The sequence below is a fragment of the Morone saxatilis genome, unplaced genomic scaffold (genome assembly GCF_004916995.1).
Source record: "Morone saxatilis isolate NCDOM2014 unplaced genomic scaffold, NCSU_SB_2.0 Contig10, whole genome shotgun sequence".
Classification (NCBI taxonomy): Eukaryota; Metazoa; Chordata; class Actinopteri; family Moronidae; genus Morone; species Morone saxatilis.
In genome coordinates, this window is record NW_023339652.1 from 4808352 (window position 1) to 4830245 (window position 21894).

Below are 21894 nucleotides of genomic sequence, written 5' to 3' on the forward strand. Positions count from 1 at the left end.
GCTAACCTCTTTAGCAGCTGCCAACAGTCACTTCTCACACACGTCGTCAAACACAACTTTTACCATACCCATAGCTCATGCCGTAGGTGCCAGTAGTTCCTCTTGAAGCCTTCTTCAAGATGATTTTGTGCCTTAACCTAAACTACCTTAAGTTTAATTGTTAGCCTTCCTGGTGAAACTTGTTGACAACCCTTTATTTTAAATGTACATTTCAGTTACCTATAGTGCATATTTGCTGTTTTAAATGTATGAACTACAATAATAAAAAAAAGACCACCCATTTTTTCCCCTCACCTTATTGGTATTCTTTCCCAGGACTTTTCTCCACATATCCCAGTCCCTCAGCTTCTCCTTTTAAAAAAACAAATCAGAATACATTTCATTTCAGTAAAATTGCTCCTGAGTCATGTAACCTTTGTGTTCTGTTGCCCAGCTTTGGGAGATGCATTGGAGCCTTGGCTTTGTGCTTCATGTCATTCAACACCAAGCACCAAAACGATGCTGTCGCTTTCTTGGTCTCATTACATTGCTGCGGAGACAGTAGCACAGATGCCGCGGATCCTGTAATTACATCTCCAAGAGCCGAGGTGCCACGTTTGTGTTACCTCGTTGTTTACTGGGGGCTGTTGTCATCAGCTCTCCAACCTGGGAATTCGTCTGGCATTCATTCCAAGCCATTGTAGCATTTGTCTGCAGAGGTTTCTAAGGCACAAGACGGGGGTCTTTCATTAGCAAGTTAAGTAGTGAATTTGTATGCATAAACTTAGCTCTGAACAAACGAGCCGAGCTGTCTGAAAAGTGATAAGGGAGGCAATGTTTTTAGCTGATGGAATGAAATTATCCCTTGAAGAGTCCGAATTGTAAATGCGAGAGCACATTAGGTGCGTGCGTGTGTGTGTGTGTGTGTGTGTGCACGTGTGCACGCGTTCTATGTGATTGCTCATCTTGCTTTCATGCCTTTCTTTGGTGGGCAGCATCACCAACCTTTTGCAGTTGCAACCTACTCTGATTCCCCACACACTTTACTTTCTCTCTTCTCTCTTTTTACTTTTGTTCACTTGTTATTTGTCTTCATTTTATTATTCAGTCCAATCAGAATGGCTTGGCTAACCAACCCTTGTGTTTCCTTTAGTGTTTGGCTCCTCAGCAAACAGTCATTGATGGTCTTAGCCCGAGCTGTTGTTAAGTTGCATTGTTTAACACAGACTCCTAGCAGAACTAATCCCACAGGTTTGTAGTAAGATTTGGTCGTCAGTCATTCTTTGACCCACATTCTTAGACAAAAAAAGCAGGGAAATAACACAACACCATGCTCGCCCGTCTTGAAGCTAGACATGTTTTGTATCGGTATGTGCATTTCTCTACTATGCTGCAAAGGTATTATTTATGATTACCTGTTTCAGATGTTCGTAGTGTTTCCCTTTGACTACCATTCTATATGAGGTAGATGGATTCTTGTTTTTGTCTGAAGAAAGCGAAATTGAAACATGTATTATAGAAGAAAAACAAAAGAACAAAACTTTTTACAGTACAGTACAAGCCCAGCAGCTTCTATCTGTCTATCTATTCTCACTGTATCTGTTCTCATCCTCTCATCCTCTCATCCTCCTACACCACACCGTCTTTTCAAATGACCTTGGGTCGACCATCTCATGTTTAGCCCCGGAGTTACCCCAGCAACCACGCATCACCAGGCCAACTATGAGCACTGCTGTGCATATGTATGATGTACAGAAAGCGAGGCCCATGGCTATTTCTGACACGGATGTTGTTTACGCATCACACGTTAAGTAATGAGTGCTTTCACCCACACATTTAAGTTTGTTTGTGTGTTATACTGGTAGGTAAGATTTAGCTTCAGTGCTCGCCCACCAAGAAGCAAAATATCTCTGACAAGCTAAAGCACTCAATGCCATTTCTAACTTTTGCTTGTGCTTTGCATTTGGTCTGTTATTCAAGGTGAACATTAATACAGAAGCCCAATTAGGAGAGGGATTTACAAACCTGCCATCAGGTAGCAGGTGCAAGCAAAGCAGCACCATTCACCTGACACTAATTTAAATGTTTCAGTGGAGCAGCAACATTCAAATTCCTTATATACTTATTTATAAATATTTGGACAGTTACACATTTTCAATTGTATTTTGGCCCGTGGCTCAGCACATTAGAATTGAAATGTGGTAGGCATAGCAAGGCACACTCATGAATGATGCAATCTTTTTCTTTTTATTTCTGTGAATCAACATTTCAGCACATATTGCAAAACACTCGAGTTACAACTGTGCCTCTCTCTCCTCCCTTTTCAGGTTCCATAATGTGTCATAATGTGTCATAATGTAGTCATGATGTAGTCAATCCCATCCACACCCTATTGACCCTGTGTTCAGCACCAGTTGGTTTTATGCTTAAGTTGGTGTGTAGGAGTGGAAGGGCAGGGTTACATCCTTTGACGAGAACACAGGTATTTCATCTGTTGTAGAAAGAAGTCGAGTGGTCGAGGAGTTGCAGAGAAAAGAATGGAGGATCAGAGAAGCTACTAGTAATGAGCACGGCTGTTCAATAGCACCTTCTCAGCTGAAAAGGCGCCACCGTATTGCCCATTGCGCTCTTCCAATGCATCCTCCAACAACCCTTCCACCCTCCCTCAACCCATTCATCACACTCAGAATGCCTCTCACTGGCCAAGCTCATCTCCAACAGGTCGAAGGAAGATTGATTTGTTTGTGTATAGAGGCAAAGAGAGCGCTAGGGAGCGAGAAGGAGCAAAAGAAAAGAAAAAGACTGATACCAAGGTGGATTTTTGTGTGTGTGTAGCAAAGACTCTCAACCAGTCAGTCAGACAAGCAGACAGACAACCACACAGCTTGAGAGTGTGTGTGTGTGTGTGTGATCGACTCAAGCCCACAGACGATGTTTTCAGTCCTTTTCACTCCCCTGTAGCGTTCACTCACCTGTCTCAGCCTGTGCTGTCTACCTTTCTTACCCGGCATATTTAATCTCCTAAGCACAATGTGACCAGAATAGTAGTAGTGGAAGTATTTTCTCTGTTTCACCTCAAGGAAGTTTTCGTCTTGATCCTTAAATAGACACAGTTTGGACAGATTTTCATGCTACATACTGGTGAGTTATTTCCTTGGGGAGATCATAGTGTAGTGCTGAGGGTGTCATATAGTAATATTTCTACATCAGTAGCGTGAAGTTGAAGTAATAATCGAATTCTCGAATTTGTTGCAAACCTCTGTTGACCTCTGCTGATAAACTGATAAGCACAATTTCTTTGAGATGTTTTAAGAAAAAAAAATTAAGAAATGTTCCCTCTGAGTCACGGGTGTAGCAAACGCACAAAAACTGCTGTGTTAGCATCTGTTATGCCTCCATATTGTGGGCTGAAGCAGGAACCGGAGTTCTTGGCAAACATCTGAGTCAGCCTCTAGAAACAAGTTCTTTTCAGCTTACCATCTTTCACGTTAATGTGAGGACAAAATGTTTTAGTGATGCAACTAATTGTTATTGAGATCTTTTGCTTTGTAAAGGTTTGATTTCTTGCCTGAAAGCTGCACTGCCCGTTCGCTGTCTTCCTGTATGCCTTGTAAAATGTCAAGGTCCAATTATATTGTCTTTTTTCATTTGGGTTTTGAATTTACTCCCTGGGCCTGAATCACCGCCAGCGAGCCCTGGCTCCTGCTGTAAACAGCCAAGTTTAAACACTCCACTCAAGCTGACACGGTTCAGTGGTTGCGTTGAGCCCTAATCGACGTGCAATTCAGAGGAGCTTTTAAAGGACCCTTATGACGTCCTTCAGCGTCAGACCGATATACCGGTTTGCCAATATTGGCTCGTTACTTAAAATGGATAAGATAAAGTCGTCTAGGTCCATCCAGGTCATAGAGCCTTGCCTTTTTTTTCCACAAAAAAGTATTACCTAAAACTTACATCAATCCAAAAGCATCAATACTGACCTAGAAACCCCACACCATGAAACTTGTTAGCTTAAAAAAAGGTTACAGTATTTCCCCTTTGCTCTAGTTCCATTCATATTATATGATAGCCATAAATGTTGCAGTGCGTTGCTAGACACCCGGGGGGAAAGCAAAGGGCAGGATTGGGGGTCTGTCATGATTCTGCCGTGACCTTGCTCTCTGACCAGGTGGGCGGGACTAAACTTTTTTTGTTTTTTTTATATAATTTGTGCTGAATGCTGTCTCTGCTGACAGTGACGGCCTTTGAACCCTGCAGGGAGCGGCTAACCTGCCACTGATAAATGAGGAGTACGTGGTTGCCAGTTCAGAGGCCACTGCGGTTGAGTAACTTGTTCAACTCTCCTCCCTCTCTTCATTTGATAACTTAATCCCCCTCCTCCTCAACCAACAGAAGCCTCCTGCCCATGAGCTCATGTCTTTGAAGCCTGCTGTGTCGAAGTTGGAAGCAGGTCTATAGCCGTTTCCACTTGTTTGATGAGTTGCAGAGATAAGAGGGAGTCTAAATCCAGTTTGATTGATAGAACTGATACCTTGACCAGATGCTGGAAATGATTTTGTCTTGGTCCATGTTGACCTCACGTCCCATACTTCCCTAAGATATCTTACCTTAGAGATACTTCATGATCTGGACATCCTTCTTCTCATTTTGCCCAAAGGACTCTCTTGTGATCTCATGCTTTGTATCCTAAATTATGACACTGCATTCATCTTATTACAATTAAAACCTATCCCCATGTAGTTGAATAGGTACTTATCGATTGTTGGCAGCAAAGCACCCAGAAATGTGGATGTTAACAATGCTTGTTTTGCAAGTGTTTTATAAGGAAGGCATGCATTCAACTAGGGATGTAACAATACACTCAACTAACTTTGATACAATTCAGCATAGTGGATGCACAATATGATTTTTTGTAACAAAATTACATTGAAGATGAATTATGACTAAAAAAAATTGAATTTGTTTCTCAGATAAAAATGGGCATAATATATTTTCCCTTATATCTTCTCCTGCTCCTTTCTCTTTTTATTAGGAAGGCTGTGTGCATGATATTTCCTTTACTTTGTAAAAGTGAAACTGAAAATAGTCTGTTATGTTTTTACCCTTATCATTTTCTGACTTAGGGGCTTCCCTAAAAGTTCAAAAAGCTGCCATAACCTCTGATTTTAAACAGGATGGTGAATCCTCACTTTCTTCGGGCCATGTCTTTACACCTTGATACACAGCTACTGACATGAATGACGTAGGAAAATAGATGGCGCCTTCTGATGTTTTAAAGCAGTATCACAATTCATTTCATCTCACCGAATCTTCACATATTTATATTGCAATTTAAGTGTCTTGCAATATATCGTTACAGCCCTACATTCAACATGTTTGTTAGACCTCAAAAACACGGACAATGCATTTTGCTGAGTAACACTGAATGTAAACAAAAACCTTGCTTACAAGAAAACTCCACAGAGCACCTTTAATTCTAGATGTAACATTTTGTCCCTTTGTTTTTAAGCCAATTTGGTGGCTCGTTTCTCATTACAGCTCAGTCTTTCTGTCTGTATTTGACAGTTGTGTAACCCTGGTTACCCAGCCCCAGTCATCTGTTGCCTTAGCTCTCCCTCAAGGTTTAATGAGGAGTCTTAAGATGCCTTTTTGTCATATTGACTGAGCTGTCATTTGCATAGCTGGCCTGCTAGCTTGAAGCTTTTGCCATTCGCCTTTGCCCTCTCAGAAGACAAGTCACTTCTGCCATCGGCACAGCCGCTGACTGCATATTTTAGGAGGGTACATGATTGAAACTGTTTACTTCCCTCCCTGTGCAATGACTGATCTGATTCGGTTTTAGTGCACCTTGCTGCATAAATCTGCATATTAACAGGGGAAAATGCCATGACACTCGTGGCCACAATATCTCAAAAACAATACATGACAAAAACATCATATTTACACCGCATGCAGTCCCTATAGGGTCGATGATATCTGATTACCTTTTGGAACAGCTTGTGCATAGATTTGCATGTCAGTGAAGATAAATGGCAGCACATTAGATAATTTATCCGCCTCTTGTTTTAACGCTATTAGTGTCAAAAAGCCAAAGGGCTTACTGTTTCTGAAACATAGTCACATGTCTGATGTAATGTTTAATTGGACAGCCAGTGAAGCTCTGAGTCCTGTTTGTAAGATTGATTTGTGCAAATGGCATGATCCTACAGATAGTCGAAAAACATAAGCAAACAGGCAGATTATGTACATATACAGTAGAAAATAATCCATTGTGTTGAATGTTATTTTGTGTTGTCTATCACCTGTTGTGTGCACGTTAGTTGAGCTCCGGCTGAGGTAAATAAACTCTTTGCTTGGGAGGAAAACATGACGGGTAGATGGAAGCATTCGGCTGCATCTTTGTATTAAGCAGAGAAACCGACGACCACCCAGTGACTGTAAAGTGTTTTCAAATTTCTGTGTAACATGGAAGACAGATGCTGAGCTTGGGCTGTTCTGCTGCTGTGTGATTTCTCCTGTAATCTTGCTTACTGAGCTGAATCGATTCTGTTACTCATTCTCTGGGTGGGCTTTGACACACAAGCAAGTCTTTGCTGTAAGTGGAGCACTGTGGGTTGGCAGAGTCATGGAGAGCCCATAGGAGCTGTCATAGTTTTTTATTATGTAGGTTAATGCCTCTCACAGAAGCAATGCAACCACACATGCTATTTTGATCAGCCCACCATTAGGTTGAACATTTGCATAGAGAGAAGAAAAGCCAGACAACCATGAGGTTGTGTCAAAACTGTAGCGTTACACCACAGATCCAGTGCTCGTGTTTTGACTGAAATGTTATTACTCTCCCACACGGATCATAGTCTTCATGTACCTCTTTTTTCTGTGTCTCTCTCATCAGAAACTGGCTCTGCCATCACCTCCTCATGTATTGGGCTGGGGAACTCACTCACGCCACCTGCAGGTCAGGCTGGCAAACCTGTTCCAGGTTACAATGGTAAGAGTCAGAACTGTCGATCCACATTCCAGGTACAGTACACACAACACAAACCAACCATTCCTACTCATTTCTTTTAAGTGTATTTCTATATTTTGTAATTTCATTTTACTTTCATTATTTTAATGTAAGTCAAAATTGCTGCCCCTCAATTACAGATACAGATAAACTATAGCAGAAATGGATAAAACTTAGCAACTGCTTGCAATTCCCTGCAGAGTATTTAATAGTATTGCTGCTCCAGTTTGCCAGTAGGTGATGACCGCCTCTGAATATGAATTTCGTGCTTCTCCCTTTCCACTAGTCACAGTGATCGATGATGACATGCAGGAGGTAGAGCCAAGAACCCTGGGAAATATTGTGGTGAGGTAAGCTGAGTGGTTATGTTCACAGCCATATGAGTGGCTTAGTCATTCACACATGTACACACATCTAAAATGTAACAAAGCCTTGTTCAATGTTCATTGGGATGAGTCTTTTAGTCATTAATCTTAATAGTTCACCGTTAGGCAGCTTGTATCCGACTCCAAAGAACCTCACTCCAGTCTGTTGCCAGGGTTGGAGAATAAAACGTGTGTCCGTTTGTGTAAGAGAGCTTGTTGTGCAAAGTGGACTTCATCAAAAGCTCCAGCAGCCTTTTGTGCTGTCTTATCTTCCAGTCTGCTACCTATCTGTTATCACTCTCCAACTCCATTCCCCTGTTCTTTGCTACTATTGGTATTGACTCGGCGCCAAACAAGGGGGATTTCCAAGGAATTCACATGTACAGTGCACCCAGGGATGACGACAGGTAGAGCTGTAAACAGACGGGAACAGCTGTACTTCCTGATTGTAGCCAGAAAGTCTGTGTTCCCCTTTGTTTGATCAAAAGCTATATACACAGCTTTATAAAATCATATTCAGTATTTACAGAGTAAGGTTGTTATAATGTGTTATGGCTTCTAAGGACTGTGTTTGTCAAGATATTATTTTGCTTTTGTTATACATCTTATGATTTCCAGTGTAGATTTTATGCATAGGAAGGGCTCACCAGTTTGACAGACTCTTAATATGAGAAGCAGGCAGCCATAGTCTGAAGGAGATTTCTGGTGTGTTTGAATATTCTCCTTGTAGTGAAATGAATCTATGCAGAGGCATGTTTAGGGTTCAGACTTGGGAAATGGGATCATCTGGTCAAGACCTTGGTCAAGATGGGGGATTACTGGTAGTCTCTGGATAAACAAAGACTGAGAGACAGAGCTCTGCTATCTGCTGTCTGTGTGTGTATCAGACAAGGCTAAATCTAGCAGAGTCTGGCTGTGTCTCTAGACTGTTATCCATCTTCACACATCATTGTAGTTTTATTAGGTAAAATCGGATGGACTGCTCTTAATGCTCACTGAATTTAAAATGATTCAAATCTTAAAGGACATTCAACCAAATCTGAAGCTTAATGTATTTTTTTATTTGACTTGTAGAGTCATCTTTGTTTTTTTATTTCAGAAGCAAAGTGTTAAAGAGAGATATTGGAATAGAGCTAAAATTATTTTTTTTACATCTTTTTCCTCAAGGCTACCTTTACCACCTGGTGCAGCGTTGTCACTGTGGCAGAACTGTGATCTGTTCAAGAAGCTCTACTTCTCTAAGTTTCCAGTAAGATGTGTCATTATTTCCTTACATTGCGATGTTTATCGACATGAAACCCAGCTGTCTGATTTATTGAAATGAGAGAAAAACTTGAATTTATCCAAGAACATTTGTATTTGTTCTGTTCAATTTTCTTTTTATGATGCTGGATTAATAATGTAGTAGAGTGGGTGGTGATGAGTATTTGATAAAATGTGGCCCTCTAGTGGTAATATCTTTCATTACAGGACCACTTTTTGCAGCCATTGTGAGGTTTGAATGAAAGAATTGAAACAAAACCTCAACAAAAACAACCCCTAATGACAAAAAAAGTGTAGTCATTCCTTGCTGTTCCACCTCAGGGTTACTATGACACCATGGATGCAGGTTTTGTGGACGAGGAGGGTTTCCTTTATATCATGTCACGGTCTGATGATGTCATCAACGTGGCCGGCCACAGGCTATCTGCTGGGGCATTGGAGGAGGTAGGAAAACGATTACAGAGAAGGTGATAAAAAGATTTTCTGAACTCTTCTTGGTGATATTCTAATGTATGTATGTGTGTGCTTTGCAGTCAGTGCTGCTGCATCCTGCAGTCGGGGACTGTGCTGTGGTCGGTCTAGAGGACACGCTGAAGGGTGTTGTTCCCTTGGCCCTGTGTGTACTCAAAAATGGTGAGGCATGACACATGTATAGTATAGCAGTAGTAAAGTAGTCACAAAAGTTACAACTCCTTGGGTATCCGTATCAAAAAAATGGAGACCATATCCAAAGTTAAATTCCAGATGGCATTAAAAGAACATGTGCTGTCTGTCTCAGGTGTGCAGAAAACTGAAGAGGAGATCGTAAATGAGATGGTGAAGCTTGTGAGAGACACCGTTGGACCAGTGGCTGCCTTTAGGAAAGTGCTTTTTGTCCGAGGTTTGCCTAAGACACGCTCTGGCAAGATCCCTCGCTCCTCTTTAGCCAACCTGGTCAACAGCAAGCCCTACAAGGTACGACACAACTCTCAGGGAAATATTTTGTGCATTATTCCCCTCTCTAATTTTAGGTAACCCTTAACCCTTTTAATTTAAAAGTTAGGTACAACAGGATAAAATGGGTAAGGGGAAATTGTTTACACTTACTTTCTTTTTTCCGTCCCTTGTGCAAAGATTTACAGCCGCTCAGGAGACTGTAAAGCTCATTTTGCAATTCAGAATTTGAGTAATGGTTTTGCATTAGCAGGCCCCGCACTCATTAAATAGAACTGAGGGCTCATTTGAGATTTCATCTGTTTATAGTTACTGACTCAGTTTTCTGCTGATCAGGTGCTAAAGGCCTCAAGAGAGAAGCTGATGACAAACTGAGAAAACCATACTTTCTGTTTACATACATGGTTGCCATGGATACAGCCATAAAACCTGAAAAAAGTTATCTGAATGAAAGAATTAAACAATGTCTGCATTGTAGAGTGCAATTATTTAAGCATAACTGACTTTGCTAATCGTCCAAAAATTGCTTTAATTACATTTTAATCAGCAGGTTCTACCACGTTAATATTTTATTGTTTTTAAATTAGCTTTGCCAGTAGAATTTTAAAGGAACTTTTTTCCCCCACAGATCACTCCAACCATCGAGGACCCAGAAGTGTTCAAAGACATCGAGCGGCAGGTAGAAAAAGTCCTGGGCCCTCGGGCATCCTGAACTCATCTGTTGGAAGACAAAGAAAAACTGAGGTTGGATAAATTTGGCCCCAGGCAGTTTTTGCAGCACTGGGGATGAACTGTGAACTAAAAGTAGAAGTAAAATTAATGATTATTATTCTTTTTCTAAGTCAAGCTGGAGGTAGACATTGACTCCACTTACTCTATGAAGAAGGGTACATTTTTCCATTTGTAACAGTGAAATTAACGCTCTATTTGTATGTAATCTGAATACTAATGTGAACCTGTACTGCACTACAGGCTTGGCACATTTATAATTAATAAACAGAGGCAATGTACATGTACTGTAGACATAATGACGATCAAGCTATAATCCTTATGAAGACAACTCGTTCACTGACAGTAGTTTTTTTTATTGACAATGAAAATTTGCTTGCTCACCACTTAGTTTTGACCAAAGTACAAGAATAAATTAAAAAAATGGACACAAAATAAAATGATTCATTGTTCGTGCAAATTGAAGATGTAAAAACAAATTAAAAGCGTAAGACTTGTTGGAGTCGTCCGTCAGAAATAACTAAAAGACAGATAACAGGGCTGTACAATAGGTTGCCCTGGAAACTCTGACAGAAACAAAGAGTTAACAGTTACACCAATGTAAGTCACGGCAAGCAACAGGTTTTTGTCATTAAAAGTCACCTCACTTCAACATGGTCATATACACTCTACGCACACACTATGAGCTAAAGCAGTCTGTCTTTCAGTTATTTCCACTGTTCTGTTAACATAGTGTCTGAGGAGTTGGGTAGAAGGCCAGCTTGGCTGAGTGTGTAGTTGTCCTTTTGTGTTAATGTATCGCCTGACAAAACATACAGTACAACAAGTGACAGGTTCTATGAACGACGTCCTGCTTCTTTTGTTCTCTGAGAAGAAGTTTTTGTGCAACTTCAGAGAGCGATGGCATCTCTTGGTTTGTCCTTGGCTACTGAATAGTCCATTGAGTTGATGCGGTTGTATCAAAGTGCTTGTCATGTCGTTCCAGTGCGTCGACGTGTCCTCTTAAAATGCTCCTTTTTATGACAGCGAGTCCATAAGAAAGGATTATGAAGTTTGTTGGTGCCAGAAATGGGGCTCAGAGTGGTTTGTGTACACCACTAGAGGGCAGATTTTCACACAACATCCATCCAGTCTCTTCCTCTCTCTATGGTGCAGCACAGGTTCATCATCAGCACAATGAAAAAATAAAACCATATGTACAAAATGATCTAGAGGGGAGGGGGTAATATGGAGACAGTTTAAGAGCAGCATATATTAATCTATGGTCCACTAAATGAGGTGGCAGGGACATTTTTTTGCACAAACTCTGAATATCTTTTTATACATAGATGTGTGTATATATTAAAAAATGGCATATTTATGTACAGATAACCTACACATCTCCTGTAGAAGAAATACACAGTACGTTATGCTTTGACAAGTTACTGTACATGTAAAAGGTAGAAATGGTGACAACAGGGTAGCCTGCAGGACAGTTTAGCACCGGCATCTGGTGCCCACGTTATGGGGGCGGGGAGGAGGGTCGGGAAAGGGGGTCAGAGAGGAGAGGAGAGAGAGCAGGGCTTCTTGGCAGTGCATGTCGTCAGAATGGTTTGTTCCTCGGCAGGTTGGCCTATCCAGCAGCTCCCCTAGTTAATCTCCATTCAGAACTGTACCTGAAGAAAAACAGAATGAGTAGTTTTTAATGGGGTGTTGTATGAAAAGCTCAAAACTGGGGAGGTTTCTAAAAAGAAGGTGGAAAAAAACTGAATCACAGCTCATTACGATTTGAAGCTGGAAAGGTGACTTTGGAAGTATGTGTAAAGTAATTTTTGACCTTCCTTTCAGCATCCCTAAACAAGATGGATCACATATTTTCAGAAACACGTACTGCATATTCAAAATTTTCACCTTGGTGTGTGTATAGTTACATCCTATAACCCTATACTGTGATTTTCTATATGTTTAAGTACATACCTGTGCAAACATAATCTTAAAAATCGGAGTCTGAAGAGAGTTTTTTTTTGGGTACCTCTATGGAAATCTTATATGCATTTGTTTTTGGTGCCGACGTCTCGAAGCAGTGGAAAACTGTAAATACAGTCAGCAGCTGAGGGTGAGTCCGTAATACAACCGTAAACAAATAGTTAAATAGAATCAGATTTAGTTTCTTATGCACATGTACTGTACCAGAATTCAACCCCTTTGCTCTCCCTGAACTTTGCACTGTATTCTGTCTTTTTTGCTGCGTGGGAGTACTTATAAAAAAATAAGCTGATGAAAGCATTAGAAACAGCCCACAGGGTGTTCAATGGGATGAGCAAATTCTTTGGAAACATAAAATTTATGGTTATGAAGGTGTACCTTGCACACACTTTTCCCCACTGAATAGAACCCCTTCTGCTCTGCTTTTACTCCACTTTATCTCTCCCCTTAGCTGTTGTTTTATTTATTTTCCTAACACTCTTATCTTATATGATAACCCTGCAGTCACAGCATTTTATCATTATTAGCTGTCTACTGTGCCTCTAACCTCAGCACAATACAATACAGTACAATAATGATACTGGTGCAGGACTTAAAATGGGCTCAATGCAGCCAGATGCCTTAACCAATAAATGTACCTATGGCAGCCTACAGACCTGTGTCACTGTGCAAGTGTATGGTGAGAGATTTTGATGAATTTTTGAAGTTATCTTGTATCAAAATAGCTTCTCTGTCAGATGCACATTTGCATGTTCTTTCTATTGGCATAGATTAGGGATAGAACAGGCTGGTGCTCTTTAAAGTAAAGTTTGAGACTTGAATTTGAATTGAATAATATTTTTGAGTGGGGTTTGTCATTTGACTTTCTGTGTAAATACAATCTACATTTCAAGTTGTAAGAAAAGTTCAGTGCCTTACCTTGTTACAAATAAGACTTTCATATTCACCATTCTCTGCTAACAATCCTAAAATGCAATGCTCTGTAATACAACTGTCAGTGATGATGCAATGTGACCATTTAGAAATGTCTAAAATCTCAGTTCACTGCTCACTGTACAGTTAACCATGCCGTTTGTATAGGGAGCAGTGAATGGGTTAACAAGGAAGTCATTTTGTACACAGTCGACAGTCTCATGTCCACCTGGACTTTTCATGCTGAACATCCAAAGCAGAACTCACTGTTATCTTTGCAGCTTGCTTTTGCATCTGGTTTCCTTTTCAATTGTGAAGCAGAGAGACGGCGTAGTCAGATATCAAAATCAAAACAAGTACTTATGAGAAATTACACTTTTTCACTGCACCTGGCAGTACAAAGGAAACAGTTGGAAAGGAAACTAGGGCAAGCTCACTTTGTAATCTGTAAAGTCTCACAGGGACTATTTTTAGGAGCCTCGAACAATCATAATCACGTAAACTAACTTTGTTAACTAATCTCTTTGTAAGGTACAGAACTCCTCGTTTATTTGAAGCAGATTTCTAAAGCTCGGTCGTGTCTAACTCATCATTTTTTGGACAGACATTAAAGGGAAGATGTCCGTATGAGACCATGGCTGGCTGCTAGCCCTGCTGTCTTTTATCACCTTATCACAACTACCTGGCAAAAACACAGCAGTGGCTCGCCAAGCTGATGCGACAAACACGCTTATCTTGGGAAACAATTGGCCCTCTTCTCTTTTATCCAATATCTTTTTTAAGTACTTCTGAGGAAAGCTGTGTATTTGACAGAGCTAGAATCTGTGTTGTGTTACATACAGGGTACAGTTTAAGGTGCCTCTCTTCCTCCCCTCAGCAGGAGTAGGTTCTCACCGTGGAGCTGTCCAGCCGCTGCACCGCAGAGGGTCCGACTGTAGGGGGAGACAGCAAGAGAGAACGATCTTTGAGTGTAAATATTAAAGCTTTCTCTTTATCAGATGGACCCAGAGTGAGAAGGAAACATTCCTCCACAGACATGTGCCACAAGATTAGATGTCCTTTACACGGTATGAGTGAGATCACAAGCAAAACACTTTCCTCACACAACAGAGATTACTTGTAGAGTCACCCTCAGAGGAGAAAGCCATGTATCACGCACTCAAAGGAAGTTTTAATTTTGAGTGGATAACACCAGCAACAGGATTTGAGTGTATTGTGGACGTCACAGACCAGGGAGTACAGAGAATAGAGACAGAGGAACACAGGAAGGCTGTTTCAGTGTCACTGGGAACAACTTGTTAGAGGAGAACACTGGCCAGTGCAGACGGATGATTTCCAGTCATGTATTAACAACTTTGGTGGCATTTAGTAAAGACACAGTTGCTGATACACTCCGCATCCTTTTAAAAGGATAATTTCAAGGTCGTTACAAATTGGATGTTGAGCTTCACTGTTCATTCCTGACCTGGAAACAAAAGTTGAATCAATTTAAGGACCACTTATTTACTTATGAGGCGCTTTTGTCTGTATCACTGTCATTATCAGCAGATTTTGTGTGCTCAGTTGTCATATAGTGGAGTATTCAAACTTTGAAAGTGAAAGTTTGAACATGTACAGTTCCGAGACAAGCTGAGCAAACTAAATCTACTAATTAAGACTGTACTACAGTTGAAAGCTCCAGAATGAGTGAGCAAGTAAGCCCTGAGTTGATGTTTTGCAAATTTAAATCTTATTTGAGCAGTTTTGGCCATCGTTCCAATTGGTACTAGATATAGTTTTTGAATGGATCTGCTGGTTAGCCAAACATTTCTGTCCAAACTAAGTTTTGTCCGAGTTTTCTTTCAGTTTTGCATTTAAATGAAGTAGTCTAGATAATTTGCTCATTTAAATTCTTTACAACCAGTCAGAGTATGTTGAACATATGTTGCTGCATTCCCAGACCTCAGCAACTACTTAAAGAACATTATCAGAACAAATTGAAATGATGGCCAAAACTACAAAACCAAGTTGTAATAACCCAGAATTATCCTTCAACGAAAGCCTATTTCAGCCAGTGTCCTCTTCAACACCAGAGGGATGAGGAATGACACAAACTGTCAGTTTGAGTTCTTGAGACATCCAAGACGTACTATTGCCTATGTAAACCTCCTGATTCAGGCCAACTTACATAGCACCGCTCAGCCACCTTTTGTTTTGCTGCTTTATTGCTGTAACTTCAAGGGTTACACAGCAAGCATGGGTCCTAATCCATAACTTGACCCCCTAGCTTTTACCACCAGGGTGACTTAAGAACTATTTTGCAACTCTGCAAAACAATACCCTTGGAGCTGGATAGCAGAGAGATTTAAGAGTAGTAGAGAGAGAGAGATTCAAGAGAGAGAGAGGCGCAAGGGTGAGAGACCACAAAGAAAAGGAGAGATAACAGCAGGACAGTGGTTGGCAGACTGTGTGAAGAGGAGGGAGTATATGTAGAGTAATAATACACGCAGGGCCAACAAGCCCAGGACCTTCAGAGGGGCATAGCTGACCTTGAAACCAATCCAAATACATGTCGTCAGGACTGTCATCCAGCGCCTCATAGAGGACTGCAGAGCAGCCGTCACAGAGTCAGAGAGAACAAGAGACATGGTCACAACACAGCAAAGAGCAGCAACTCCTGCGCTCAGGTGTGGTGCTTGGGTTTAACCTTTGCCTTTGAAAGCCACTTTTCAGAAAATAATCTGCCAATGGGCGAATAGAGGTGTGAGATAAGGTGCATAAGGCACTTACCCTCGGGGGGCAGTCTCCGGGAGTGACCAGACGTTGTGGTGAGACGGAATCCAGCAGGGAGCGTTTCTGCTGATCCGGGCATCATACTTATACCGTGAACGTCTCGGGGCGGGAACTGCCTCCTCCATGACGGACCATGGAAATCCTTGTCGTCGCACAGATGGACAGAATAATAACATTCACTTTAGTTTTGTTATTGGAAGGAATGACAGGCAAAAAACTTCAAAGCACAAAAAAATTAAATAAAATCACTAATAAAAAAAGCATCTTGGCATGTTTTGAACCCTTTCAAGTTTGCAGACTTGTATTGTTGACATTTAACTGTGGGTTTACTATGTCTGTTTTCAAAACCCAAAAATGGTATTGTAAGAGAGAAGCTAAATTATTTTTGAATTTATTCATCTTTAATTAAAACTGGACAAAAATTATTTACAACTGTGATACTGGCTGGACGTGTAGAATAAAGGATGTGAAGGCCCTTTAATCATGGATAGATGTGTTGTGATCACATGCTCAGAAATTTATGAAAATTCAGTCAGTCTGAGACATTTAAATACACATTTTATGCTCTCTGTGCATTAATGATGTGGCAGCTTCATTTACACACTAAAGGAAACCCGATTTTTTAGCTTTATTTTGGTGTAATTGTTGAAAGTGCTCTGAAATGACTAACAAGCTTTGTTTATCATTACATTTCACCTCATAGCAGTATGAGGTCACTATTTTGGGTAATAGTTGAGCTCACCTCATCCAGTCTCCTGTCGGTGCCCAGCGCCAGCAGATTATTGTACTCTCGCTCCAGAATCTGACGTGCCTGCAGGAAACAAAACAAAACACATTCTAATTTGCACAAGGCCAGCTATTTTTAGCGGAATGGTATCAGAGGCAGCTGACACATTACGTTATTCGCGCTACATATTCATTTTACCTGATTATAGATGAGATGAGCAGTGGAAATTCACAGGGCAACATGCCAGAGTGACAGTTGGCAGATCTGCATGTTCTGATTTAGATTCGACCAGCTTTTTGAAGGCTGATACCAACGTACCTCTACTTTTGGACTGAAGGTGGTGACAGATGATATTTTTGCCCATATTCAGCACCTTTATATTTGGCTTCACAATGCCAAAAAAAATAACTTAAAAAGATTACAAATATTCCCCTCACAGTGAGGTGTTTCCATACCCAATGTGGAAAACTATGATGTGATATTCAGAGTTAGACCAGACGTTGTTGACATAACATTTTTGGCAACACACCTTTACATTTTCTTTGCAAAGTTTTAGTGGTTTGTGTTTGTGTGGCTGGAGTACCTGAGTGTTTTGGTTGGGGATCTGGAGGAGCAGCGCCAGACTGCTGTAGTCAAAGTTGTCATCCAAGGCGACCAGAGCTCCATGCACACCGCTTTCCAGCAGGATGTTGGCGTAGTCTCTCAGGCCTATGCTCTGCACCCAGCGGATGACCCGCTCATTACTCCACACCAGTACGTCTGCAGACATACAGAAATCCCATCTTAAAGCTCACTCCTTTTATTCATTTGTAGCATCTTGTCTTTGGTTCACTATGACGTTGATTATGGTTTTATTTTGCTACACTTGCCTCTCATTTCATGCTGGCTGTGCTCCCTGCGTCTCTCCAGTTCCTTCCTGTCATAGTTGAGCTTCTTCAGACCCATGATTCCATACTGTAAACTTGTTCTGGTGTCAGAAAATCGCACATATACACAGTCAGGAGATGGAGTAAAAAAAAGTATACAACTATAAAAAAATAAATTATGAATAAGTAGAACTATTTTATAAGAATTCATTTTACAAATTCTCTCTGCTGATGGTCAACATAGGGGTCGCTAAGATGAGTCCAGTACCTGTGGAAGCTGTCCACCATTTTGAGGTGCACCCTCAGGTCCTTCTTGGTGAGGTGGTCCAGCATGCGTGCGTCCACCAGGCACTCCATGAAGTAGCTGCGGTACTGAGGTAGTCCTAGACTGGGCAGCCACTCATTCCCTATCCACTCATGGTTCATGTCACCATAAGCTAGAGTCTGACAGAAAAGACATAAGTCAGTACACTCTACCTTCTGTTCATTCAGAACCTCAGAAAAAAGAGACAGATCTTTTACTGGATATGTTTTCATATTGGATGTGACATTTAATCTAATAAACAGCAGCAGCAGGGTTTCTCCTTACCTGTGCCCAGCTCCCCTCTTCAGATTGTGACTTCTGATTGAAACACAAGGAAAAGAATGTACTTATGAGAGAAAATGAAGATCTACTGTCATCTGATTGTTCTATAGCAAATCCTGCAGCTGCACCCAAAATGTCCCTTAAATGCAGCTGGCAAGTAATGCTAAACCCAACTGAATGCTAATAATGATTTACTGTAGCTGTTTTTTATTTGCCACTCTTACAACTAAGTGTCAATAGGTCCTGCTAAATATGTTTTTTGTTACCCAAAGCTATGTTTGCCTGTTGTGCTGCCACATCCATGTGTACGGTCACACATGCTCGAATTTGCATCTGCGCTTTGCCGGGAGTTCACGTTTGGCGAAGTCACAGCCTCAACCAATAGCAAAGAAGTGTGTGTGGTTGAAAGTGTGCGTTCACCTTGGCAGACAATGCATTTGTGCGTGTGTAACCGTGACCTAAGAGAAAGCCAAACCTCTGCTACATTTCGACAAATCATGAACTATTAGCTAGCTTTCAAGACATGGTAAAAGGTGCGGGAGTTACTGCTGAGCAAGCTCAAATCTAAATGGCATGTGATTTTTTTCTCCAGGGGGAGATGTGTCCTGATGTGTCCTGACAGTTTGTATTTAGATTGGAAAAAGGATACTAATGGTCTAACATGCTGGTATGGTATAATGGTCTAAGACTGGCTTTTAGCTGTGTAGGCCCTGAAGCCAGATAGGAGATAAAGCACATCTGTTGTGATGTGTAGAATATATTCTTGCTTTTGGGAACAATGTTTTATGGGGTAATAGTCAATATATGGAGTAAGTCTTGTGAAACTGAAATAATTAACATTTTGTATTTCAATGGTATGAAAGCACTGATGGAGTTAATCCAGTTATTTATTCTACTTATTAAAATGTGATGTGATGATCACAATTTATCACCTTTATTCTATGACACATAATGAAAAACCTGCGTACCACATGGCCACAAATACTCGCCCAGAGCTTGAAACAGTCTGACAATGATGTAGAGCTTCAAATCTCACTGCACATCAGATCTCTAGAAGTCTGTCTTTAGTTCTGCATGAGATAAAAGAGTTCTTTTGGATACAAATGCTGCATTTCACATCCAGCTTCATCAGTCTGACTCACTGATGTGCAAATTTCAGGAAGCGAAAATAACTATCCAGTTAGTTTTGTGTGGTGTTTCAGTCACACTATCACAGGAATAAACAGTCTGAACTGCAGTGAAAAGCGACTCAAGCCCTCACTGAGCCATCATCAGCAACAACAAGGCTTCAGGCTAAACATGCATAGCTTGTATATAATTAAAGACCAGCATCATTGACGAAGGCTCCTTCGACTAAAATCCAGTTTCTAAATTAGTGTTAATAAGAGGTGCACAGACCAGGAACGGGGTTAAATGATGCATGCCTTCTCCATCAGTCAACACCCAGAACTCTCTTCCTCCGATATCCACACCCAGACACACATGACTGACAGAGAAAGAAAAGGGTGACGGTAAAGGACACAAGGGGACTGACCGTTTTGGAAGGGGCTGCCATGGTCTCCATCTCCTCATGGGTCACCCATACATTGCCTGACGGCTACAAGGGGCAGAGCCCAAGAGACAGAGCAGCAGCAGGGTTGGTAGTAGAGGTCCGGTAGGAGGGGCAAGCAGTGTTAAAGAAGAAGAGCAGCACCACTGTAAGCCAATAGTGTTATAGCATCACAGTCAGATCATGAACTGGCCCCCAAACCCACCAGGGGTCGAAGGGCGATATGCAGAGGACAAAAACACAAACACAGAGCAAACACAGAACATCACAGTTTTGGCATACAGAACATGTACAAATGACACAAATAACAGACAGTTACCATGCACAACAAGGAAGACCAAATAAATTAGTACCATTAACACCAACAGAGACATAACCCCCAAATTACTCGACCCTCTCCAGCTATATTCTACTGGTAAAGCGTCAGTTCACTCAAATTACAGAAAACATCTCTAGTGCCATCTAATCATGCAGTTTTGGTTTTATCTGCTTAGGTTGCTAACAATTATTTTCAATATTGATTCATCTGATTTAATGAAAAATCAGAGAGCCTCAGTCCAAACTCAGAAGATATTCAATTTATCATAGGAAAAGCAGCATTTTTACCTAAAATGTCTAAATTACTTTAACCATGAATTGATTATTAAAATAACTGCTTTCTATTCAGTGGATCAACCAACCAATTAAGTGATTAATGGTTTTAAGTTTGACATCCATCTTTGAGATTTCAAAGATGGATGTTCATTATGAACATGATGCTAGTAGTTTTAAATTGGGACCACTTCTTTAGTAGAAAGTTTTTCTAATAAAAACTGTTGACAGTGGACCCCATTTTATTGTGTCAGGCACAGAAATCTCAGTACAGATACCTCCAAAACTACATGGCTTCAAAACACTAGATTTATTATTATTTATGTGAACTGACCCTTTATTCTAACATAATTGGCGTTCATTTTTATGCATTACTGTCAGTGTAGTAGTGTATTGATTGTTCTGCAGTCACAGCAGCAGGTCAAGCTGTCATGATCCAGAAAAGGACAATCCAATAGGGTTTTTCCATAGGCCTGAGTCGATGCCAAACCGTGATGACATACATTTCCACTAGTGCCTCATACGGAGCAGGGGATAGCCGTGCAGTGCCGCGCAACGCCGCTGTGGTCCTGCTTGGTGGCAGGACTGACGACGCCCAACCCCTCACCAGCTAAACTCCTGTGTGTCTGTGCTGTGGACTTTAAAAGCCTCTCTGTGTTCAGCTTTCTGTAATTTTGTAGCTGCTACCGTAGTCTCCTGTGTTCCTGTTTGTACATTCACATATCAGCCTTATTTTACTGTTTACCGAGTCGTGTTGGGGCTGTGTCAACTTACTCCTCGTGCAAAGTGAATCTCACCTGCTGTTGCTGCTTCACATTAAAAGCCTTCCACTGACTGTGAATAAGCAGTATTCTTCGATAAAAACAGGTCTAATCAACCACATATGGACATATTTTACAGTATTTGGTTAGTAGATCCGTTTTAAATATTGCAGGAAGGAATAGTACAAACAGGTGACAGGAACTTACTATGGTTTGTGACTAGCACACCTCCAACATGTCATCAAGGTACAACTTTACCTCTAGCGTGCCAGCGTGGCTTGACTGATCGCGACCATTCACGGCATGGCTGGATTCAACTACGTCCCCTACTATGGAAAACCCTACAAGGCTGAGACAGTGAAAGGTATAGGACTCCTTTACTGCATGGTGGAGGGGGATAATGAAAGGGAATAAGAAAGGGGGAAATGATAATTTTTTTCCCCCTTTCTCAATTTTATGCTCAACATACACGTCCCACCATATTTACAAGGTCAATTAACCCCGTCTGTTAAGTGGTAGGGGGTTTAAAGTGTGACAACAGGCGGAGGGCCCGCCACAGTTGGGGGAGTTGGTGATTGGACGCATGAAGTTGCATGCTCTGTAATGAAAGTTTCATGAGGTGTGGAAGTGGAGCTAAGTGGTGGATGAGAGGGTGAGGTAAAGGGGGAATGGGGGGGGGGGGCATAAAGGAGTACTGTAGTGTTATTTTACAAACTCAGGGGAAGACAGAAAAGTGCAAGAGCTGCATAAGTTATGACCGCGGCATGCATGCAGATTGTATTGTTTAGAGACTAAAAACACAAACTTTAATGATATTCTTAGCTGAGAGGGTTTGGTATATCATTGAATCATCAGTTCAATTATGTATCATTCTCTTATTTTACTAT

At 41.1% G+C, this 21894-nt stretch overlaps 2 protein-coding genes across 3 annotated transcripts in view; one reads left to right on the forward strand and one right to left on the reverse strand.

Moving 5' to 3' along the window:
* Positions 1-10624, forward strand: part of acss3 (acyl-CoA synthetase short chain family member 3) — a 33170-nt gene extending 22546 nt beyond the window's left edge. The window contains exons 10-16 of the mRNA XM_035672978.1: positions 6875-6970; positions 7275-7338; positions 8521-8602; positions 8938-9060; positions 9150-9249; positions 9395-9570; positions 10178-10624. Of these exons, the coding sequence (XP_035528871.1) occupies positions 6875-6970; positions 7275-7338; positions 8521-8602; positions 8938-9060; positions 9150-9249; positions 9395-9570; positions 10178-10261 (725 nt within the window). The 3' untranslated portion in view covers positions 10262-10624. The remainder of the gene's footprint in view (positions 1-6874; positions 6971-7274; positions 7339-8520; positions 8603-8937; positions 9061-9149; positions 9250-9394; positions 9571-10177) is intronic.
* Positions 10625-11796: 1172 nt separating this feature from the next.
* The window catches only part of ppfia2 (PTPRF interacting protein alpha 2), a 43094-nt gene continuing 32996 nt past the window's right edge, over positions 11797-21894 (reverse strand). The window contains exons 21-29 of one of the 2 annotated variants that reach the window (XM_035672958.1): positions 19641-19703; positions 18110-18142; positions 17789-17964; positions 17524-17621; positions 17238-17413; positions 16670-16738; positions 15925-16069; positions 14050-14087; positions 11812-11933 (exon numbers count right to left, since the gene is read on the reverse strand). In XM_035672958.1, the coding sequence (XP_035528851.1) occupies positions 11922-11933; positions 14050-14087; positions 15925-16069; positions 16670-16738; positions 17238-17413; positions 17524-17621; positions 17789-17964; positions 18110-18142; positions 19641-19703 (810 nt within the window). In that variant the 3' untranslated portion in view covers positions 11812-11921. Of the gene's footprint in view, positions 11934-13995; positions 14088-15924; positions 16070-16669; positions 16739-17237; positions 17414-17523; positions 17622-17788; positions 17965-18109; positions 18143-19640; positions 19704-21894 lie in introns of both variants that reach the window. The other variant, XM_035672966.1, reaches the window with a different exon arrangement.